This window comes from Bufo gargarizans, chromosome 4 (assembly GCF_014858855.1).
Source record: "Bufo gargarizans isolate SCDJY-AF-19 chromosome 4, ASM1485885v1, whole genome shotgun sequence".
Classification (NCBI taxonomy): domain Eukaryota; kingdom Metazoa; phylum Chordata; class Amphibia; order Anura; family Bufonidae; genus Bufo; species Bufo gargarizans.
Window position 1 is genome coordinate 450,678,968 of NC_058083.1, and position 25,804 is coordinate 450,704,771.

General features: G+C 40.9%; 1 protein-coding gene across 4 annotated transcripts in view; it reads right to left on the reverse strand.

The window, feature by feature from the left end:
- BCL11A (BAF chromatin remodeling complex subunit BCL11A) overlaps positions 1 to 25,520 on the reverse strand; it is a 120,419-nt gene extending 94,899 nt beyond the window's left edge. The window contains exons 1-2 of one of the 4 annotated variants that reach the window (XM_044289543.1): positions 24,978 to 25,512; positions 20,065 to 20,394 (exon numbers count right to left, since the gene is read on the reverse strand). In XM_044289543.1, coding sequence (XP_044145478.1) covers positions 20,065 to 20,394; positions 24,978 to 25,032 — 385 coding nt within the window. In that variant the 5' untranslated portion in view covers positions 25,033 to 25,512. Of the gene's footprint in view, positions 1 to 20,064; positions 20,395 to 24,977 lie in introns of all 4 variants that reach the window. The other 3 variants (XM_044289544.1, XM_044289542.1, XM_044289545.1) reach the window with 3 other exon arrangements.
- Positions 25,521 to 25,804: the final 284 nt, after the last annotated feature.

A 25,804-nucleotide genomic window follows, 5' to 3' on the forward strand; every position in this document is an offset into this window, starting at 1 on the left:
TGGTGTCTGTTTATAGCAGCCATGGCAGCTGTGCTGTATCCTTTTAAAAATGGATACCGTTAAATCCTTGAGGACCCCTACTGAGTTTAATGAAGTCAACCAGGTTACCATTGAGGTTCTATTTTTTTGACAGCAAGAAGAGAGCTGCAGCCTTTTCCATTCTTGCCCTCAAGACTACCGTAGACTCGATGGAAACCAAAAATGCTACCTGCACACGCATTAGTTAATTTTAGTATAGTATCTACCAGAAATGTAGACAGGATCTTGGGACCCTAAGTTCCTTCCATCTTCCTTCCCTGTGCATGATTCTTTAGGCGGTTTATAAAATGGCACCTGCCAGCGTGGCCAAATGACTGGTCTCAACTGGTTCTCTGAGAACAAAAAAAAATAGAGCTATTTTGTTTTCCTTTATGCCTTCAGCCACAAGACCTGAGAGACTATGATGAACAGTCAGCAGGTATAAAAAAAATATTGAATGCTCCTGGGCTATGACACTTTCTCATCAAAAGCCTGGACTTCGTCCAAGTTCATCTGTTAATGGACAGCATCATCCCACCCCCACCCATCTTCTTTCCCTACGTGCTCGCCAGATCTCCTTTAACCCTTTCTCTACCCCAGGAACTTGCTGTTTGCCGCAGTCATGCATCTACTGCATAATATGCTGGGCATTCAAGGGTTACAATCGCCATAGCTTCAGTTACACTTATGCAGAAGAGATTCGACACTTCTAAAATTGAGTGTTAAACTTTTCATTCCACAATGGTAAAGGGTTGTTTTGTAATTTATGTCTTAGACTGATACTCCATATGGCATGATATTAAATATCAGGGGATTTGCAATGACTTTTGTTTGCAAGGTAGATGGCAAAGACTGAAAGGTAAACTGTATTGAGGGCATAACTCTAACCATGCAAGAAACATTGCTGGCATTTCAGCAGTTTAGGAATGGGCATAATGGTTTTATAAATTATTCATTTTAGTTTTATTTGTTTTATATTTTCTAATGTGTTTTATTGTATCTTATGCCACATTCCTCCATAGTTAATAATATTCACTTTTATGTCCGTTTGATAATGCCCACTGTGGCATAAACAGGTTAAATAATGTTTTTTTCTTTGTCCGCCCCCCCCCCCCTTCCTCCCCTTACATCCCCCATCAAGCTCCTACAAACTAGACACTGATTATGTCTCTGCTTTCCCTTGCTATTCAAGATAAACAAAGTGCTTTAAGATCAGGGCACACCCTGGGACCCTTGACAAAGCAATCTATCATTCTGTCTGCTAAACCAGTCTGGCCACACTAAGGCTATAGAGGCTGAAGCTCTCAGTGTACAATTTTTCTATTGTGCTGCTGGCCTATTACAACTTACTTCCATTCTTTGCCACTTTCTCCAGAGCAGATGTGATGGACCACTTGGCTTAAGCCCCTCCTAGTCCAGACAGAATTGTTTAAAGAAACCTCGGGAATAAGAAAGTCCATGGCCAAGACCTAGGCATCACAAAGGCGGCGACTCTCAATTTTGTGCTCTCACCTCCACAAAATTCTCACTATTTATCACTGCAAGCTTTTCAGTGCCGTGCTTCTGTAGAGCAAAGATTCAGGAATGAATGAAGCCACAGAGCAGGCTTTTCATGGGTTAGAGCACTGCATTGTGTTGGCCATGAAAGGATTAACGAGGGTATCTATTAATAGTATTGCTGTGTACCAAGCAATATGCTTCCATCACCACATTGTTTTTTCCCCTCTATCATTATTTAGCAAGTTATCTACAATTCATTGACTATATAGTGTGTAAATACCCAACATCTCTAAGCCCTCAGCTTCTCAACCTCTGATGATCACCATCATGTTCATCAGACGCAGAATAAAGCCAGTTCTAAAATTCCTAGACACATGAGATGATCACTGACCCAGAAGTACATAATTTATTCAATTTTTTTTTTGTATAGAGTAATAGTGTCACCAGCTCCCAATCTCATGAAAAGCTCGAAACTACCCCACAGTTAGCAAAATGTAAGGCGACGTGGACATTGGCCATTTTCCCTGTCCCTCATTCCAGAATTTTAATCACTCATTGAAAGGGGAATCCCACTGGAGTGGTTTACAGATTTACACTCAAGCGAATGGCAAGAATTCTTTGGCATAAGTGTGTGTTTGTTGATCAAATGTCACATCATATGCTTGCCTTTATTATGACTTACAAAACCCTTGCTTCAGTCCCAAAGCTTTGCCAAAGACAACAACACCAGTACGAGAAGCAAACACATGCATTTATGAATCATGTGAAGTGCTAGCAGCCATTAATGTTTCTCTCCATTTCACATGATAACTCAGGATGCTCTGTGGAACAACTAAGCTTCTTGTGGAAACATCAGGCTTATTTGTCAGATTTCATGCTAATTTGGACAGTCCTCCAACATTTCATTGATATTCATGGAGAGCCTAAGTGGGTATCAACAAGAATTGGAGTAGCATGGCTATATCACACAACTTGCTTTCTCTTATTATGTTAGATATGCTTCCACTGTTCGAAGCAGAAACAATTATTCTTGGACTCTGTAAAAAAAACGGTCACCATTTTTTACTTGAGGGATTTCTATTATTATTGGACTGTGAACATTGCATCTATACGAATTTCATAATGTTTTTTAAATATATCAAAGGGGTTCTTCAGCCTAGGAGTCAACAACCCCAATGCTCCTAACATGCCCCCCCATAAATGAAAACACTCATCTGTCCGCTGTCTTGCCATGCCCGTAGTGCTGCCCCATTTCCGGTTGCTTCCAGTCCCCACAGGAACCGGAAGTGGCTTAGTCCTGTGACCTCTGCGGTCAATTACCGGCCTCAGTGGTCACATCTGCTTAAATGATACAAGTATGGATGAAATAAAATGGCTATGTGGTCCTCAATTTATTGAACAAGTCTGCATTAGGGATTCAATACAGAAAAAGGACTATGTACTCATTGTGCCCATACAGCAAACATTATAGACTTTATTCCTGCAGCCTAGATTATAGACAAATTTTCAATATATTCTTTCAGCCTCCATTTATATAACACTCGTTTTATATTATACTGTAGATCATGGTTCAGCAACCTTTGGCACTACAGCTACTGAGAAACTACAACTCCAAGCATGCACACTTGCTCAGCTCAAAAAGTGACAGGAGGATTCTGGGAGTTCTAGTTTTAGAACAGCTATAGTGCCGGAGGTTGCTGATCCCTACTGTAGACAAACTTGAATTGTTCCTGTAAATTTTTGCCTATAAAACATATTTTTCTAAAAAAAATTAAAATAAATGTTTTATGTGAGGCCCTAAAGAGAAAGTGCTCTCTCAAGGCTGGTCCTAACATGGTCTTCCCAGATGCTACAATCTTATTAAACTAAATCATGAAAAGTAGATGGAGGCACCAATAGCACTTATCCCTTAACCGCAAGATAGGGGATTAGTGGTCTGACCTCTGTGACCCCCAGCAGGGGTTCTCAAGTGCCTCCAAACTTCTCCATAAGAATTAAGCAGTGGTGTGCGAATGTGGCCAGAAGGACTGCCTTTAGTGCAGCAGTCCCATTGAAGTGAATGGATTGGTGATCAGGCATGCGCACCACCACTCCATTATCATGGGGCACTTGCAAAGCACTGTTCTGGTGATTGCTGGGGGTCCCAAAGGTAGGACCCCCAGCATTCAAATACTTTTACCCCTTTTTGTGGATAGGATATGTGTCATTATTTGTACAACCCCTTTAAGACTTCATTGAAGCCTACTGATGTGCTGTATCAACCAGTTTATTTGAACGGAGATGGTAAATGCCTATCTTGAATTCAGACTGCAATGAATGGAGTAGAGCAGAAACCTACCACTTGTGTGCACTGGCTTTTCTTGGCAACGTCATATATATTTTTAGGAGTGCATTTTGTGGCCTTTTGACAGTGTTTGCATTATTGGCTGGCATGCTTGCCATGTTTTTCTATGGTAAGCTAATCATGGCAGCTTCTATAAACCATGTCCATGCAGGAACATTGAGAAGGTAGCATTTCTTCAGAAAATGCTAACAGGCCCACGTAATATTTTATGCATTCAGTTAAATAGGACAAATAACCCCTTGATCGCCAGTCCTAGCTTATGCATAGCACACAAAAGGCTGACATGGACAAAGTTTGAACTGGCCCTGCTCTCAGATAATTTATACAGAGGCTTCTTTGCTTTCATTGTTTATATGTGCAAAAGCCTTTGAGGTGGCTATATACAGATTCAATACGGGAAGTGTTCAGAATGCTGTTTTACAGGAAACTACCCGTCACCAATAGTCCAAAAACATATAAAAACTGCAATATTGTATTCTCATGCAGATCTGTAGACGAAAGTGAAGCATCTGAGAAACAGAGAGCAGTCCTTAATAATCCCACTCCTCTGTAAGGATATAATACCGACTTGGTAATAGTTATATGCCACTGTGGCACTGGCCAACACGAAGAAGGACATTTAGCCTTTTTATTATTTTGAAATGGTAAACTATCCATTAGATTTCATCATATCTTACTGAAGCAATTACATCAAGAAAACGATAGCGTGTGTGGAATCAATTATGCATGCACTTGGCCGGAGACCAAAGGCTATGGAGTCGAAGAGGGCAGAATCGTTGGACACACACACAAATAAAAAGCCCCTAGATCTCACAGATGGACCCCATCAGTTTATCTTACTGCCTAAAAAGTTCATGCACTTAATAATTTATTTGCGTTCTGGATACTGTTTCCAAGCTGAATATTAACAACTCTAGCGTGCTTTTACCACACTATGAAGCATAGTCGAAGGGCACAATTAGGTCCCTGTGAGGTTAAGAGACATATTATTGTATAGGAAAATATAGAAATATTTCCATTTTCAGCTGACATTTTTTTTTATGTGTGTGCTACATTCATTTACTTATCTATGGATGCCATATGGTGATGCACAGTCCATGAGGATTTCATTTTATGGTAAAATTAGTTTTGAATGTTAAAGGGATTGTCCAGCGTTTTTGTTTTTTTCAGTGTGCACCGCATCCTGGAATAACTGTGGAGAAAAATCATACTCACCTGCTCCCCGCCACTCTCTCTCCCTGACTCTCTTCAATGCTTTTCTAGTCCCCATCTGTCAACTGCTCCTGGGTCACATACAGCTAGGGGACATGTCAGTGCTGAAGCCCATCATTGGTTGCAGTGGCTCACATGACTCTGTCCATGCGGACCAGTAAAGAAAGACAGCGAGCCAAGGTGCGAGAACAGTGTGGCAGGAAGCAGATGAGTATAGAGTTTTGCACAGATATTCCTGGCTTAAGGTCCCTTATGTCCCCCATATACATCCCGTCAATTTCTTCAGGCCCAGCCAACTATCTTATGTGTAGAGGGCCCTTCTGAATTTTCCAGACAGAAGATATCATGGGAAAGAAGGATGAGGATTTTTGAATTACATTCCCAACCCTTCGGTTCTCATAGAAGATAAGCAGCCACCAGCGGTACCTGACAGCAGCTGACTTGCCTGTCCCCATTTAGATCATAGGCACGCTCTTCCACGTAGGTAAGTGTATGGGATGTTAGGAGGAATGGCACTCAGTCGAACCAGTGCTTGGCCAAAAGCTATTAAAGGTGTCTGGGCACCTTTAGAGTTGGTAGACCAAAAAGGTAAAACCTTTGTACTTTACAAGAGCGTCAATAATAAGGCCAGTACTGTGCAAAAAAAAATTCCTGTTCGGCTAAACAAGATTGTACTAAATCTATGTGGATTTGAGTGTTAGTGAATATAACCCATTTCAGTTCAATATAGAAAACAACTTATAAATGATCATGTAAATCTACATATGTTTTTAGATGTCATCAGGACGCCTCGTTCTGCAGACACTTACATTATCTAAGCCCAGAAGCTCTACTGCATCTATATGAGTATGAGGCAATGCGTTCAAAGGTTTTTTCTATGGTTCCATGTTCCATCAATGTTGCATTCCGCATGTAATACAGTGCCTTAGCGAGACACCGTATGGCGTCGCACAGAGTGCCTACAGTTCTGTAGTACGGAGCCAAAGGGATTCAGTGTGCCACCATATGGCTCTGCCCTGTACCTAAGCGTATTATACCACAATGGTGGAGAAACCCTTTGAGCTAAAGCTCGTTGGCAAGGCTCACTTCTTATACGCTCTTGATTCCTATATTGTACTTACAAATAAGACTTTGGTATCTTGGCGCAAATGTTGCAAAAAAAAAAGATGTGATGAGAAGTGGACCCTGGGTAAAAGTGAGTTTTTGATGATGATTTGAAAAGCACACTTACTTTCTTCAGTTTTTACAAGTGGAGGCCAGCATCAATCGATGATAGATGTTTCTGTAAGGCCAGTTTTTATATCTTGGAATGCTGCAGCCTGGTGGAACAGCACAAGCACTAAAGCATTCCGTCTCACTATTGTCAAATTGCTTGCAGCTTAACCTCCCTGCCTTTTTTTTTTTGCCAAGATCAATTCAACTGAACCGTTGGGAAAAAAGGGAAAAAAAATAAAAAATCTAGATTTTTGAAGGAATGCCCCCCCCCCCCCCAAATGGGAACTGTTTCCTTCTACATTCCACAAACTGTACTTAACGTAAATGCAGAAACTGATAAAACATATTTAATTACTGGAGGTTAGGATCCTAATTCCTCAATTCACTAAAGGAAAGTTGGCAAGGAGATGCATCATTTTGCTGCTTTCTGCCTGAGCATCTGAGGGAGAAAAGCCACTGAGGCAGCTAATACACAAAACATGATCAAAAGTGATTAACAACAGCTTCATATGCAAATTGCATTAATGAAGGAGTGCAAAGTCATCATGTAAATTAAATATGTCAAATCTCTCGGTGAACTTTCACTCATGAGAGAGAAAAAAAGGGGAAAAAAAATAAAAAGGTCTATTTTTTTCACATCATCCATTTCCACAGAATGAAAAATCTTAAGAATCTCGGTGCTATAAACAATTTTCACCTTTTTTTTCCTCCTTCAGCAGCCTGACAGGCCGGGCTGATATGTGCCGAATGCACATGTTAATAAGCCAATCAAAAATGCAAAACAATTCGCAATTACTGCAAGGACCTAATGGTCATTAGAATTTACAACTAGGTAATGAACTAAAGTCTGCCCACACCATGCATATTCATAAAGCAATTTAGCCTTTGAAGATTAAAGCAGTGCTTAAAATTCAAATGAGCTTTAGCAAATTATCAGTAAAATTCATCCAAAAAGCACAGTGCTGCATGTCCCATGATTTCCCCCCACCCCACCTCTTTTTAATGCAAACCCGCAGAGCCGCCTTTATAGAGAGGTGCTTAGGGGTGCAGAAGGCAGCACTGCCCCAGGCCTCACGTGTTTTTATGTGGCCTTACTTTGCCTCATTTCACTCACAGCCCTTCATGTATTTTCCGTGCAAACACAATTAACTCCTTCATCGCTCTGGGGCGTATGGATAGTTAAGCTGGTTTGCAAAGGCAAGAACTTTTCTGTATAGCAGCGTAAAATCATTCATGTTTGATCATTCTCAAACTGTACTGCCAAAAAAGACTTGATTATTACTATTATTATTATTATGAAAGTTATCATTATTATTTTGACAGCCGTAACCAGGTTGGTCCATTTTATTTCAAGGCTTCTTTGAGTTGATTTCAAAGGACGCGTTGGCGTATGTAAATTTCCAGTAAATGAATACATGTCTCTTTCTTCAAATAATATGTGGGAAGAAAATGTTATATAGTCAGTCACCCCTCACTTTGTATTGTTTCTATATATGTAGCAGAGCTGAGTTTATTCATTCAGTTCTTTGAGGAAACGGTGTATGCCTGTGTTTGGTTATGTTCAAAGGTAAGCCCCAATACGGCTGTACCAACACAGTTGCAATGTCTGTCAATGGCTGCCATTCAAAAAGTTGTATACCATACAATATCTTTTTCTTTTGGTATACAGTTGTATTCAAAAGCGTAGTCAACTATGCTCTTCGGTACAGTTGGGGCTACTGGATAATAATGTATACTTGCCAAACGAGTGCCAAAAGGACGTCCTTTTGGCATTCATTTGGTCATCGAAGAATATGGACCCATCAGTGTCCGGGAATTTTCCTAGCATGCATGTGGTGTGACTTAAACGTTAGGTCTGCCAGCAGTTCTATGTAAAGCTATAAAGTAGTATTGTATGTATAAGCTTTATATTGATGTCAGTGATATTTCTCTTCTTGTTGCCTATACATTAGGCCTAAACACAGCAAACAGCAGTCAGATCTTAGGTTGAGTCAGAACCAGGGCCGACGTTAGGGGGGGAAATTGCCCAGGGCCCCCACCTCCTAAGGGGCCCCCTGCTTCAGCGCGACTGAATGTCGGGGCAGCAGATCGCTAAACAATTGGGACTCCAATTCCTGGCTTAGGAGTCCCTTCTCTGACGCCATATATGGCTGTGTCCATATATGGAGTCAGTGCTATGAACATGAAGGGGGTATACACAGGGTGACCCCAAGTATACTGACAATGCTTGGGGACACCCCACTGGTGGATCCAGGGGGGCGGTAACGGGTCAATATAGTGAGAGAGTGGGCGTCGCTCCGTTCGCCCCGCCGTGGCCCAGTTACCTTCTCCGGCGCTGTATGGTAATTGCTACTATCGGAACACCAGGGAGGAATCTGCCCTGTTTACAGTAAGGGAGAAGGAACGCCCAGGGAGAAACAGGGCAGACTCCTCCATGGTGTTCCGATAGTAGCAATTACCATACAGCGCAGGAGAAGGTAATGGGGCCACAGCGGGCAAACAGAGCAGTGCCCAGGGATAATAGTAAGTGGCAGTGAGATCCCTGGGCGCCGGGCTGCATATACAGATAGTTATCTTACAATGTTTGGACCCATGAAAGATCCTCTTTAATAAGTTTTTCAGGGCCTTTTCACATACACTGGCTCGGCGCCATTGGTGGCCCGCCCTGTCCCTTCCACCCCCACCCGCGCATCTTACTGCCAACCAGAATCAAGCCGGTACAAGCCGGCGTCGTTCTAATTAGGCCCGCCCACCAAGTTCCGGACCCGGGAACTGGAAGTCCGTAAAAGAGGAGCACCACGTGGGAGTCGGGACAGGTACGGGACCTCACCTCACGGGTTGCGGAAAACTGCGGCGGTGCCAGTGACAGTCTGACAGACTGTTCCCCTCCTGAGACCAGGCTCTGCATCCACCACTGGGACACCCTGTGTATTTAAGTTTTATTTAGCCTCTATTTTTGAAATGTACATTATTACAAGATTTGGGGCCCAATTTTTTATTTTGCCCTGGTCAGAACTCTTCCAAACTGAGGACATAGACTATAACATGTAGGTTTGAGTTATAGCTGCCAAAAGGAGAAATCAAAGTCTTTTGACCATTCGACAAAACTGCTAGACATGACTAGTACAAGACACTGGGATCTAACGTTGCATGCATTCCAGTGGTGCAGACAATCTTATTTTTATATTGAAGGAAGAGGGCATATATAGGAGAAGTGAAACCCTGGTGACTTCATAGTTACATCTTTAAATATTGGCTGTGGTGTCTTTGGACAGTCAAATGCAAACCCATGTCTCAAGCTGTCTTTTTGAAACCTTGATTTGCATGTACCAGCCAAGCCATGTGAGACAAAATCAGTTGTTAAGGCCGTTAAAGTTCTGCTTCATCTTCATTATTTTTGAGGAAGTAGCACCATCAATCAAGTTCACACTTTCGAATAGAATCAGGCTCTGACTGTTGCTCGATTATGCTTTCCTAAAATGACTCTTAGTTTCGCTAATACCATCTCTAATCTTCGTGGGGGGGTGGTTCTATATTTTATACAGTCTTACAGCAATGACAAAGAAGAAGCTTTGAACGTTTAACATTTATGTCTTGAGAATTTTTTGTGAGTGGTTCCTTCATTGCATTGCATGGGTAACCTTGCCTCAGGTGATTGTAGAGATAAAAGTAGAAGTCAATTCACTAAAATCAAGAGGCAACTAAAACATTTACTAAAAGTTAAGTGGTATAATTAAAACAGCCAGCTAAATAACCCACAAGTATAATAATGCAAGACTTGGCCTGCCCCTAAAGGGTCTTGCAATGTAATTACACAAGTAATTGGACTAGTTGCTCTTCAGCCAGGGACAAAATTCACTACTTTAACAGCTGCATTGGCTCCTAATCCAAATCCATCTTATATTTTTTTTATATATGGAGTCAAATACATGAATGCATTGATCCACCGGTCCCATAATATGTCTATATAACCAATTATATCTCCTCTAATATAGGAAAAGTATGCTTGGAAGTCTCGTTTTGAGGGCCAGAGCGTATCAACTTTATATCTCTTATTCTGTCTGACTCTTACGAGAAGCAGAGATTGGAAATATGGAGCAATGATCCCTATAGTCCCAATTACTCTGTCATAGATGTTTTGATTCAGACGTATGATTTTGGAGACTATCGAGTCAGTTTATCACACTTTTGTCCTATATTATCCATTGTCGCATGAACAAGTTCTGCCCAATGTGGTACATGAACATGGTGCGACCCAAGCCAGAATAGCATATAATCAGTATCAGAGGAAGGCTGTTGATTACCTGAATTGTCATCATAGGCGATGACGCCTCTTTTGGCCAAAAGTCACTCATAAGATGAGCTGCAATTAACAGTACCTGCAGCACTGAAAAACCATATATATAACCAATGAAGAAACTTTAATAATATTCTATAAGTTGCAGATATGACATACATTACCCATGTGCTGTGTATGGGCAGCTCTTGTATATTAAAGGTGACTATGGCTTAATAAGAATTTTAGAATCGAACTTTGATTAGGGTTTGGCTGCAATCCATTGGTTAAAGACTTAAACATATATCAGCTCCATTGTCAACGAGTAAGAGAGTGAAGAACGTCCGTAGATCACTGCCTCATTGTGTTTCAGACTGTGTAGGACTTAGTCTATAAATGTCAGGCCTACACCTATATCGTGAGGCCTATATATGGGATCAGAGCCTTCAGGCACTTATTTCCAAGGCTCAATGCTTAGTTTTGAATGAACGACTACAGAGACTTTGCTCCACAGTGTGAGCTGCAGGATTCTCTAATCACACTCAGTGGCAGGTAGTTGTACTCATTAGTGGCCTCACATTAGAATTTTACACTTACACATCACAGCGTCTCCTTCACTTTTGATTTGTATGATACCGAATTCCCAGATGTCACGTACCAGACTCATCGTTAGAACGACGTGATTCAGGCTAAATGGCATTGTGTGTATCTCTGCCTAGTTTTCACCATGCTACAGCTATGGAAGAGCTCAGTTTGTCACTTATCGATATGCATTGTCCCTGGGATGAGTTACATGACAAATTCTGCACTGCTACATCTGTAGAGTCTTGGCACCTTTTTTTTAGGTTGTCATAATCCGTAACCAATAACAGCAAAGCATTAATATGACCTGAAGTATGCCAGTATGTAGAGAAGGAAAGATCGACGCCAGTCGGGGGAGAAAGAAGCCAAATCTTGGAAACATAGGAGAATAAAGAATGTGAATGTAGAACAAATTGCAGCGGAGGCAAGTACAACGCATTCTTGTCGTAACTTCCTCAATAAAGTGAGAAAATCTCTCCCTTGTGCAAGCACTATTTTTTAGCAATTTAAACTTAAATTAAACCAATTTAGTATATTAGCACAGGGAAGATGAGACTGCTGCACCATTAGGAGCTTCAAATGACCAATTTTATCTGAAATAAAATAAGCACCAAACAAAAAAAACTAAATAAATAAAAAATTCCTCCAGACATCTTTGTCAGCCATAGGTCTACATTACATACAATCCCTCCCAGCGGCAAAGTTATTATACAAGGAAGCAGAGCCCAGCCATAGTTTACATGGGCTCTATCAGAGCCAAGACAAAAGACTACAGACAGACAATAGCTTGCAATGTAAATGCATAAAAAAAAAAGGGGGGCCACAGTTCTTAACCTGCCAAAAACGTTTTTTCCCCTTTTGCAATGTCTGCAGAAAACTATGGCAGTCTTACCAGGGGAGAGGAAGAAAGAAAAATGTCACAAAAGGAGGTTGAAATATTTCTAAAAATTAAGCAATTAACTTTTCGGCAGAATTCAGCAAGCGATTGTGATAGACTGTTCTGCATAAAAAGCAGGAGTCGTGATCCTCGATCTCAGACCCGCGGCGGGCACAAAGGAGGCAGCCCCTGCACAATGCCTGCTGTCAGCAAGTGAATTATTTTTATACAGGAATTTTTATCTCTATTGTACAAACAAGTATGTGCCTGCGCTGACTTGTTAAGCAATCCACTTGTATGTAGAATAAGAAATGCCTTTTTCTTCTTTCCCCGCTGCTCCGCGTCACACAGCCCCTAACATCATAAGACAACACGTTCTTTGAAGATCCTGATTTTTCTTTTTTTATTCAAGAAGTCGTTACCATAGCAGAAAGATTTTTGAATGGATTCAATAACTTTAAAAAAATATATATAAAATAATTCCGTCAAAATTCTGACAAAATGTATTTTTCATGACATGTTTCTTTTGTTTTTAGTTTTTTGTGTGTGACACCCATGCGTCAGCTTTCCACCGCAACCCATACACACTGAATGGTACAGTGTTAAAAATGGAAAATTACCTTCGGCACCTAACGAGCATGGAAGGTAAATAACTCTATTTCTGTCAGTTTTATTAAGTGCGTTGCCTGAGGTCTGTTGTTTCTATCTAGAGGTAACAAATGCAATTGTCAAAAAAGCAATACACGCACATTATATAGACAGTGCCATTTGTGGCCTACAATAGGTGCTTAAATAAACGACGGACTAAAGCATACATTCTGTAATGTATTAGTATAATATCCATTGAACATCAATAATAAAGCACTGCGTGTTTGAACTACAGAATATCAACTATTACCTTCTCATTCTCCGTAGGTAGGTATAGGTCTGGGCGGGGGGGGGTTCTACTTTTTATACAGACACCTCTTGCGTGTGCTCCAGTTATGGTAACTTAGCATTAGAGGATGAGACGTGTATGTTGCCAGCACACCTCTTCTTGTCTGCACATCTGTGCGAGGGAATTATTATTTTTTTTGGGGTGGGGGGGAGTTGTTAAAACTAGATTCTGAAAATTGTTAAGGGTGAGCCAAAAGTCAAAGCAGAACACAAACTGCTGTTTTACATTTTACTACCTCAGCCACAGAAGCTCCATAAAATTCTCTTCGATTTCGCACCACGGGGGTTGCAAAACTTCATTTTTAACTTCGCTAAAGACTCTATGGGTGCAGTGGTCCAATACTATACCCCCTACACAAAGAGCAGCACAGAGTTTGTCCGCTGTAGTAGGGCAGAGTGGGCGATTTGGGACAACTCTCTGTGTGATTAGGATCAGTGGTTTGACATAGGACTGCAGGAAAACCTTTACTTAGAGGGTTATGAAAATGCAAAAGCAGTCTAGGTTTATTTGATGCTCTTTTATATTTCCTTTGCTTTTTATATGTATACCATGCAAACTTTTTATGCACATGGCCTCTAGTGTATTTATATATATATATATATATATATATTTATTTATTTATTTTTTCATCTAGACTGAGCCAGTGCAACTCTGCATATGGCTTTGTCCTGATTAAAATATTCCACTGCATTGTGTAAAATGCTGCCCATGGTCTGGTTCAAAAACACCATATGCAGCTGGGTGATTGACAGGCATTTGTCCATCTAACACCCTGGAGCACCCTAACCACAAACAGGTTTCCATAATGGCCCAATGTGGATTCACAAGAGCATAAGAAACTGTAAAAACACTGTCAACGCTCTTTTAACTAAGCAAACTGGGGAAGGGTGAATGTGTTCAAGTGTGTTTTATTATAAGCATGCCTCTTTCTTCTTTGTACACTCTGTTAATTTGGTCCATCTGCCAACGAAGATGTTCTGCCTACAAAATGGGCATACTGCTAAAAAAAAAAAAAAAAAAAAAAAAAAACCCTTCCCACCATTAAACAAAGGAAATGAAGGCTCCTAATGAAAACACCAACCATTCTGTCTTGGGAGGGGATGGGGGTGGGCATGAGTTTAGTGAAAAATTACAGAAGTGTTGAGGGCAGCCATTATTCCAAAAGGGTTAATAGGAGCACCAAGGCCAACATTGTACCAGTATATTATTGCATCGTTGTCGTTGTATCGTACTTTCAATTGATCCTTTTATACCTATGATAAACCCTGGCAGCAACTTAATTTTCAAATAAGACATTAAAAGAGGCCCTTCAGCAGAAAAGAGGGGAAGGTAACTGCACGGACTGGCACAGATGAAGTCGGGAAACAGACATATTGAACATTTTAACAGCGCTGTCACTCGCAGTAGGCTAGGCACTGTACAATTCCCTGGACTGACTTGCACGTTATAATTTCAGCTTGTAGCTGTGTACAGCTCTATTACAGAGGAAGGTGAATGGAGCATTAAGATTCCACCAGTGCGTCTGCCAGGAAATTTACATGCAGCTGATCTAAACTTGCACCTAAAGGCTTCTCAAAGGTGCTGTAACTTTGCTAATATTTCATATACAAATCAAGAGGCCACGCGGCAGGAAGGCTTCCTGACCTTAACACACCTGCAACTTTTCCCGTTCAAGTCCAACTCAGAGTCACTTGGGAAACCACAAGTAAGCCTAATGGAAACATTGAATAATTCTCCGTCCCCCGATGAACAGCAAAAAAAACCTTTCCAAATTGCGCTCGCAACTTTTATTGGGTCTGGCCAGACTAAATGTACATGGGAAGTGAGACCATTGACAAAAAAAAAGTCACATCTATCTAGGTGACTAAAAGTCATTCTGCAAAGTCATAAACACACACGGCACATCCGTGCCAGCGCGAGCACGGGCATCGATGCTGGCTTGCAGTTATTTTATGGTGTACCAACAGTACAACGTAGCTAGGCTGGTTATTTGGCCCAGGTCATTGGGATGTATCAAAAGGGCTTCTTTATCTGGTAGAGTGCCAAGGGAGAATTCGGTTCTGCTACATCTGTCTACACCTGATGACAGCCAAGGCTTCTTAATAATCTGCAACAGTTACACAGAGAGCTAGTAAGTAAATCAGATGCAGAATGCAATACAAAAATGACAGCTTACTGAGAAAATCTATAAATTCATCAGCTTATACACAAAATTGAAACACCATTTTGAGCCAAGGCCAATCTCACGAGAAATCAAGCTGAAATCTACCAAAGGAGTGTGCAGATACAAAGGGCTTAGGCAGAAAAGAAAAACAATGAGATGCCCGGTATAGTGTGTGTCAGGTGTGGGTATGGGTGTGAAGAAAAGAGGATCAGGCCCCCTTTATCTAATCACATAACTGCCAGCATACCCATGGCACAAACAGAACCTCTACCAGCAGAAAGCAAATAAAGATGCTTACTGATTAGATCTCATAGTAAGTGATGGCAAGATGCCAGGCAATGTCCAGCTTGATGCTAAGCGTCTTTTATTGCACAAAGCTGGTACCACGGCATACAAATGCCAACTAGATTGCTGGCAAAACGGTGTCTAATTCAATATGAAAGAAACCATTGCTTCTGTAATCAGCTACTTCGGCATCTCCAAAGGTCATCTCCATTATTACGGTTTTTACATAATAAAGGCATGATGCGAGCGTAGTTGCCGGGCATAAAGATTATCGATCGAACAACACACATCAATTTTGTTTACTGCCGGTGAATGGAAAAATCTTCATTCTAGCAGCGGTCTACCTGATTATGCCGTCTTCGTCTCGTAAGTGTGATCATTGTCTCTCCAGTGACAGTCCCTCCCACAGTAAAACATTATAGCTTTACAATTCACAGTTCAAGGCTTGTATGAACAGGAAAGCTAATACAATATGCATGCGGTACTACTACTGCAAGCGATTCCTCTACGTGGTCTGTATATATGTCTAACAGGGACACTTCATCTTTTCCCTATCCAATAATAAACACGTTCTCACAACGCTATCCGATTCAATATATGTATTCTGCTAGCATTAATTGGAACTAATTAGGGTATTTAGCAATTATAACCCAATATATTCCAATACAAGCAGAACGCTAACACTTGCTAATGACTTTCTAGCCACATGAAGATAAATATTCTCTATAGCTTCAGCCCAGCAACAATGATATCATTGACTCAATACAGAACATACTCCTTGCCTATAATACAAGCCAGACTAGAATTTCACCAGCAGAAGTCTTGTGTATAGTGTATAAATGCAATCCTCATGGTACAGTTCCTGTGTATACAGTTGCATTTTTCATACATCAAAGTGCATAGGCATTCTACGTCATATTTACAACTCAGCGGGGCCTCCATAATGACCACATGTTAATTAAATCAATTCAGACCATAGATGTAGAGCTTTTTTTTGGGTGACATAAATGGGACATTTATGGTGGGGAGCCAGAACAGAGGGAGCACTATTTTGTGCCATTTCATCATACACCAAAAATGTGATGTCCATAAACATGTGGAACATCCTTATATTGTTCATGTCATGGAACTGTGCCACATTATGTCCAATAAAAAACTTTATACTATACCATTTGAATGAATTTTGAGAAATTGCTACCTAGTCTACATCGTAGACACAAGTCATACAAGCTACAATACATTTTCTTAAGCACTGGAGAAGACCTGTCCCATCAAAATTGTGCTGATGGTCTGAAAAGGTTTGCGTTTAACTATGCATGACCAATATATTTCTTTAAAATTTCCTAGCATCCTGCTCATGTTTCTTATCAAAGGTGCCATTGCTGATGAGATTCTCAAAAGTAGTCATGGCGTAAAATGATTTGCCTCATAACTTTGGAAAACACACTGGACTTTTGAGAAACAACCTCAATCTTAGGCAAGGCATGAACTGACTGCCATGTTTTCATCTGGATATTATTTTAAGTCATAACAGATATATACACGGACTTATTAGTAAGGAATACTACACAAAAACTAGAAAAAAATAAGTCCATATTGATATTGCATGTTCCGCTTTGGAAATGTTCTCCGGTAGAAGGATATGTTCAGAGATTGAATTTTGTATCTGCTTGCACAATTTGACTTATATTTCCACTCAGAGTATAAGGACATCATCTAATGAATTACAACATGTTCCAAAAATGCTTGTTAAGGGATGTCTGAAGATATAAAAATCCCAGAAGCTACTTGTGAATACTTAAACCCAGGTCTCCAGATTGAATTATAAATGGATCAAAGGCTGGAGATGCTTAGGTTCTAGAATTAACAGAGCTAGAAATGTATAAGGTTGAAGATGCTCAGATTCTAGAAATAACAAACATAAGAAATGTATTTATAAGGTCAGAGGTAGGAGATGCTCAGATTCTAGAAGAAACGCATAGAATAACCGTATTTATAAGCCTGGAGATGCTTAGGTTCTAGAATTAACATAAATAGAGACTTATAGGATTGGGGATACTCAAGTTCTAGAAATGACACACAGAAGAACCTTATTTATAAGGTTGTGTGATGCTCAACTTCTAGAAGTAACAAATAGATTAACTTTATTTATAAGGCTGGAGATGCTTAGAGTCTAGAAGTAACACTCAGAGGAACTTAATAAAGCTGGAGATGCTCACATTTTAGAAGTAATAAACTGATGAACCTTATTTATAAGGCTAGAAGTCCTCAGATTCTAGAAGTAACACATAGAATAACTATTTATTAGGCTGGAGATGCTCAAATTCTAGAAGTAACAAATAAATTAACTTTATTTCTAAGGTCGGAACTGCTCAGATTCTAGAAGTAACAGAAATAGAGGAACCCTATTTATAAGAGGCAGTCTGGTTTGAGGTGAACACACAGTTCCTTCAAAAAGTTCTCTGAAGACTGTTTAGTTACGGTAGCCTCCGAATGAACATATGGAGTTTATCAATAGAGTGACCTATTTGGGACAATGGCAAGCAGTCTGCTTTTAATTCCTTCTTGACAGATACTGTGTTTTGTCTTTTAAACAGAGCTCTCCAATATGTAAATATGATGTTACATCACTCCAGTGTTACTCCATATTTGGTGATTTAGAAGGACTTTGGATCTCTAAAGGCTACAGATCTCTTCCACCAACCCTGGCTTCATTAATCATGGAATACTATTCTGCTGTTATTCCCTCATATGAAAGACAGCAATTGGAAATGGTCACTAGGCCCTCAGCAGTGGAAAGAAAATTAACCATGCACATGCCAAAAGAGGCTCCTTTATAACTTTTCAGAACCACATTCTTTGTGCATTCTGTAAACCTACTAAGTTTACCCAGTCAGTGTCCCTAAAGTCCTATATAAAACGGCATACCTACTGTATATCTGTCCACATTTACTGCACACAATACACATATGATATAAAGGACAAATAAAAAGATTACCGTAGATCTCTAAATGAAGATTCATATATTACACTCAGGTCTACACTCGCAGAATAATAAATGAAAACTTTTATAATACAATTTCTGCAACGTGACTGACAGTTGTGGACATAATGGACCATGACACCTCCTATGTGTTCGGAAAAGGCCTATGAATTTTATAATCATACAATTAAAATAATACTTGTCATCATAAAACATGAAGGACCCAATGTAACGTCTCATTTAACCATTACTCTGCCACCTACGCAGCAAGTGCAGAAGAAGACCTGTAACTAGGTGCCAGAACCTACTGTATTCCATATCCATCTTGCAACGGCAGAGCTACATTAAGATGTAACTGTTTGATTTTCACACAAGCTGACCTTACACTAAATACACCACCCAGTCCTCGTTCTCACACAGTGCTGGGCTCCAAGTCAATTCACATTTCATTGTCTGCGTCTAAAAGGTTAAAACAACAGATACAAAAGAGAGGGAATCTCATAAAGAGTAATACACTTGTGACCTATTCTTAGGAATGAGGTTTGTCTGGACTTGGAAAGGCAATCACCGAGCTACAACTCTTTACGTTTATAATCCCATTTCTGCCACGAGAATTGTGAGGGTGCTCTTATCCTTCTCTAAAATGCAAATTTGCCCTGGACTGTACAGATGTAGCAGAGCTCAATTAGGCATGTATTTTTTATGTACCCCTAGTAATTGATTAAGTTATCTCAGTAGGGTTGACCTGAAGTTCTTGGGAAAACCCTCAGGTGAAAAACTGTGATATCATGATCAATGGCATCAAAACTACCAGTTCTGCTACAAATGTATATTTCCTGATAGATATGAGATAGATAGATAGATAGATAGATAGATAGATAGATAGATAGATAGATAGAATCAGTGCAGGGTTCTTCTTAAGTGTGGTTGTGTAGACCACAAAGAAAATAGAGATACATCTGTCAAAACCACATCAGAGGTATGGGAAAGCACAGAGAGGCATTTATCATTTGGCTGAAGAGGCAGACTGCAGAAAGCGGCCTTTCCTGTCAAACCAACCTTTTGAAATTTCCAACATGCCCTTAAACTTTTCGAATAAGCATGTCTGTGCGCTTCAGCAACTGCCCTCTCTACTCTGGCCTGGCCAGTCGAAAATGGCATCTTAAAGTCAAGGTCAGAGGTGTCACAGTGCCATGGGGCTGTGTTTAATTACAGTCTGCATGCTGACAGCCAGTATGGATCCAAGGCTAGCTGCAACATGCTTTAACCCTTTCTGTACTTCTAGTAGCAAACCAGTTTTTCAGAAGCTTTAAAGAATACATTTTTGTAAACTAAAAATAAAAAATAAAAAATGTACTGGTTTGAGGGACAAAATGGCATGTCTTTTTTTTTCTTTCAATTTGGACACTATTAGGTCAATTCATAGACATGCAATTTTTTCCCCCTGTTTTCTAGTAAAGCCATTGCACCAGACCTGGACAAGATGTAGCAGACACCTCACTGTCCAGTCTTCTAAGAAACAAACACAGATATGCATTTTTTTTTTGGGGGGGGGGGGGGATTTTGGAAATTTTGAAACAAAGAAATGGTGAGCGGTCAATTCTACCCTTGCAGGTAAAGTGATTGGAGTTGAGAGTGAAGCGTTCAGTAACCTCCTCTCATTAGATTTACCTGCGGCATTTTCCTGTTTAGGACAAATCCCTCTAGATGACGTTGACAAACAGTCATCATCCTCCGGCGTGACCTGGATGCCAACCTCCACAGGATTGGACGCTTTCTTCAGCTCACTTGGCGTAGGTGAGGGCGGCTTATCCACAGCCTTCTCTAAGCAAAGGCTGCCATTGCATTGTTTTCGCTTGTGCTCAATAAAAATAAGAATGTCCCCCAATGGGAAGTTCATCTGACACTGGCCACAGGTAAGGAGGTCATGGTCCCCTTCTCCAGTTCCCAATGTGCTGTTGTCTGGTTCATCGTCTGTTAGAATGGCTTCGACAGGTTCGGCTGCAGTGTAGAAAACAAAGAAAACATCAGCTCTCTTGAGAAGGGAAAGGAGAAACAAGCAATAGATAGGCAAGGTTTATACCCCGCACATACTGTACCAAATTGTTTGAGAACCCTATACTGTCAAGAAGAAGACACAGTGGAAAAACCATTGTGAGGGAGTACATTGGGAGGCTTTCATAAGTCCTTACTAACATGGTTGCTGTTGTAAGGTGACTATGTCATTATAGACTGCAAAGACATTTGGAACGAATATGTAGATGATGCCTGAAAAATGATTTAACCCCACTGTGCTGTGAGGTAGGAGAAAAAGATACTACAGAAATATAGACCTGCTTCTAAATACTTTGGAGGAGTCAATTCTACAAACAAATCATTTAGCTCTTTTGTGATATATACGAGAACGTTCATACAATCTCCATTCATGTTGCACCACCATGTAAAAGTCAGTGTGGTCAAGTGAACGCCACGTTTCATAACCACTGATAGAAGTCTATTTCGTCAACCTGAAATACCTATTCAACCGGCTGTCAAACTTGACAGATTGTCTACATGGAGATACAAGTCATTTTTTTTTTTTTTTTTTAGAATGGTAAAATGAAGCTTTTAATGAAACATATATACAGTTTTCCTAGAAAGCATTTTAACAAGAAAAATTCTGCAGCAAGTCTATGGACGTTCTATCAAGCTGGAAAGTAAAAAAAAACAAAAAACAAAACAGAGAACCACGTTCTATGATTCGTCACACAAAGGCAATGGTGACACTACAATGTCAATTAGAGCACAAAGAAAACCCATTTTGAAAATATCATGGTGCCCAGTGCAACTATCAAATAGTTAATCAGTCTGACCTTCTTAAGCAGACTGCCAATTTCACATTTTAATGAACTTAAAGCCACAGAGAATCAAAAAATAGATTTTAATTTGGTCGTAGACTATTGGACTAGATGTTGGTAAAGTGCAGAAATCTACTGAACTCAGGTTAAATTTATTTCAGCCCCACGTAGAGTGGATATTGAAGGGGGAGATCTGGAGTAGCTCCCAGTTGGGCAGTATAAAATAATATGAGTGACACCTTCCTGCACCTGAGCTTCAAGTAGGACAAAGTTCTACTTGAAGAAGTCGAAGCCTCTAAGACTGCACTATAATACGTGAACCCTAATTTTATGGGTTCAAGATGGGTATAGTCCTGCCATAACTCTTCCGGTGGCATCTTACCACATACAAGTAGCGAGGGATGAATACTGTACTATCCAGGAAACTGATTTTCGACATTTTTGAGTCTGTGCACAAGTGGGAAAACCTGTTCATGCCACTAAGATCTTTTTGACCCTTCGAACCCACCATAAAGCATAAAGATAATAGCTCCACAGCCATAAACCATCGGTGGTGCAGTCGCATAGACCAGGCACAGATATAGTTAAAAGATATTTGAGCAAAATAGGCAAAGTCTACTGAGTGCAGTCACCAGCCTGATTTACAATCAAAACCAGGAAATGAAGTGCTTATTCAGAGGTAGCTGATTACCCCTCCACATTTCACCTAATTAATTTTATAGGAGGCAAAGTTCTTGAAAATAACAAGATGATCAGATGTACAGATATAAAATCCATAACCTTAACATTTCCGATGCTCTCCACGTAAATTATTTCTAATTAGCAAGGAATACATCCTGATAAATAAGTGCGTTCAGCGGGCCTACGGTTGGCTCCTGATGTATGGAGATAGCACAGGGGAACAATTCCATTATTCTGGATTATTATTACAATGTGAGGCCGCCGAGGCTAACCTCTCAGTTATGTATGCACACTTATGGTGTACACAACGCGCTACAGCGCATATACATTAAATATTGCTTTTTTACTTTGGTATTACCTATGGGCTATGATTTCAAGAGCAATTTTTAAAAATGTGGAAAAAAAATTTAAAATAAAAATGAGAAGATCCCGACTCTTCAGAAGTGCAATTTCTTTTAGATTTGGAAGGAAATGCTTGTGTGTTCTCACTGCTGGTTGTGAACCTAAAGTGTTGAGTAGATTAACACAATCATCATGTTACCCCGAGTCTGGTCTAGTCCAGGATTTACTAAAAATAATAAAGATCTCGGGCCGGACGACCAGCGAACTTTGCAAATAATAAAGGCACAATGGGAGCTTGAACAGAGGACTCTATCCCTCCCTCTTCCTCTCTCTGTCCAAACACGTGGATGAAAGGCAAACATGTCAGACAGTCAACAAGGAACCTCTCTGTTTTAGGAAAAACCTGTTTCCCTCCCCTCCCCCTCTTACACAAGACTTCTTCCCTCTCTGCATTGTAGTTAATAAAGAACAGAACAATGTAAACTTTAAAAAAAAAAAAAAAAAAAGAGAGAGACCAGGCTGGACTCCACATGCTACAAGCAAACTTCAACTTGCCTATTAATACAAAAGAATTACGAAAGCGTAAACGAGACATGATAAATATGCAAAACATATTTTATTATAGAAAAAAATATTTTCACAATTTTTTTTAATTTTTTTATGCCTATGGGATAGCTATGGGTAGCCAAGACGGGCGCCGTGTTTGACTTTTTATTTGTACACGATTATTGTATGCGATATCTGCCCTAGAAAATAAAAGACAGCCATGACAGATTAATATATATATGTATGTGCCTCAGCAGCATGACTAGTGATGTCCGCCAGCCGAGGACACCGTCTTTCAAGGTAGTATAATCCACCGCCTGCATCGCCTCATTTAAATAAAGCCCCATAAATTGTAGATATGGACAAAGAAATGAGAAGGAGAATAAAATGTGCTTCCCGTTCACCCCCACCAGGAAGAAAAAAAAAAACAAATTATGAAAATGTAGGAATATATGTTGAACCGGTCAGGTTCAAGTTTGTCCGCGTTTCCTGATCTCTCTCTGCTCCCTAGCGGTCAGGTCCGGTATCACACAAAGGGTCTTAAGTGAAACCTCATGTTGTCGATCAAGTCCCCCACAGCTTCCTTGGCAAACGGGGGAGGGGGGGGTTAGGAATGGCAGAAATAAACATAAAGGCAGACAAGAGGCAAAATAATAGACAATGATCCACTATAACCCAACCATCGGGCACATATAGAAGTTTATGATTTTCAGACAGGACACATTGTAAGGGAAGTCCCAAAGGGAACAGAACAGTCTATAGGGTAACACATTCTGTTACATTGTAACTTTCCTAATCTGAGCCTCTGTAAGCGAGAAGGTCCTACACCTAAATATATAGGAAATATATAGGAAATGCAGCGGGGCTCAATCCTGATCTAAACCAGTGCTAATCAATATCCAGGAAATTGGAAAGGAATTGGTGAAAGTTGGGGGAATTAAGTAATCCATGTCCGGTTACCCCATAAAACATATGCAGACTGTCACAAGGCATTCCAGCATTGTCTAATAAACGGTGGACGCCATTGAGCATACATACATGTAGAGGGGCTGACACAAGGTAATGGCACAAGTTTAGAACAAGCCGCCCACCATTCACTCATTGTTCCAGGATCCCTGAAAATTGACTCAGAAAAAAATAAATAAAAAAAATTCTAATTCCATGCCAAATGCCCCCTAACCGGTATTTCATATTATTATTTTTTTTTAAAAAATTCATCTTGTATAGGTTACAACACGTCTGTCAATGAGATTTTTCCACACAGGATCTGCCTCTTCAGATCATTTTTTTTTTTTTTTTTCTGCTTACTTTTTTTTTTTTTTCTGGAGATTATTTTGCTTTTCCTGTCTCAGTTGTTGGCAGGAGATTCTGCACACGCGGTGCTTGTAAACATTCAGACACGAGATTTTTCCCAATCAAAATCCACTTCCACTTTTTTGAAAATCTTCCAAAAAATAGTAAAAGAGAGAGAGAGGAGAGGAGAGGGGGAAAGGAAGGGATTTTGTCTGCCAGCTGCTATCGAGGCAAAGTTTTCTTAAGAAGAGTTTGGGAAGAGGATTCTTTGAAAGGAGCAGAGGCATCTGAAGACGAGCTGTCCCCCCACCACCCTGCCACAGCTCTGACGGGGCTTCAAGGAGCAGCCTTGGGAGCCTCTGAAGACGAGCTGTCCCCCACCACCCTGCACAGCTCTGACCGGGCTTCAAGGAGCAGCCTTGGGAGCCTCTGAAGACGAGCTGTCCCCCATCAAGGAGCAGCCTTGGGAGCCTCTGAAGACGAGCTGTCCCCCACCACCCTGCACAGCTCTGACGGGGCTTCGTGGAGCAGCCTTGGGAGCAGGCAGCGACCCTCAGCACCCTGGCCACAAAGCACCCATCTCTCGGACAACCTTTAAGGTCGCACCTTTCCAACTTGCAGGTTCCATTTCTAGACTGAACCCCACAGGCTGCTCCTTCCCTCTAAAGGACTATCCACCCCCGAGGCTGCTCTTTACATGATCTCTGTCAAGTGTCCAGTCTGAAAGCGTCAGATGCTTCTTCTCTATTCCATAACAGAAGGGGGGAAAGTATTTCATTTCTACCAGCAGAGAAAACTAGAAGAAAGTGAAAGGGCTCCACAGACAGATGCGATTCCTCCCCCTCCCCGTCTGCAGGTAAAGCGAGGAGTAAGCAAGGTACTTACGTGAGTATTCCCGTTTGCTTAAGTGCTGGGGCTTGCCTTGCTTGCGGCGAGACATGTTGGTTGGTGGGTGGCTTGTGAGAGCTCGGTTCACATCGGGAGAGCAGGGTTAGAAAGAAGGAGACTCCAGAGAAAATATCTTCATCAAATGCCTTTGACATCCAAAATAAATTAGAAATAATACAAAGATGGTGCAGGGGAGATGAATTGTGGGACAGCCGTCATGCCTTTTTTTTTTTTTTTTTTTTTTCCGTTTTGGAGGGGGGTGAAAAAAAAGAAGAGAGAGATAGAGAAGGAGAGAAATGAAAAAAATGGCAAAAGCCCCCCTGAGCTGCAAGTTCAAGTGCGGACGTGACGTCCCTGCAAACTTGAACGTCAGGAGCTGGATGGACAGAGACATACAAAACATGGGCAGGGCCAGGGGGAGAGGAGAGGAGGAGGGAAGGCAACACCAATGGACATTCATAAGGGGCTGGACAGGAAAACCAGACCCGGGCAAGCCAATGGCCAGTGATCAGAAGGAGAGGGGGTGGGAAAGAGGGCACTCACAGTACAAGGGGGAGGGGGGGAGGAGAGAAGGGGCTAGACACAAGCTGCTGCTTATTGAAAGGGAGAAGAAATATATATATATATATATATAGGAGCACACAGTGTGGAGCTGGAATCTGATCCCGCTGTGGAGATAGCAGAGAGGAAAGAGATCACAGCCTCTGTCACATAGGCACAGCCCTGGGAGATCCCACCATGAGCTGCAAGGGTCTGCAGAACATCTAGCTGGCTCATGGAAGGGACGCACGCCAAGGACAGACAGACGAAGCACATACACTAAA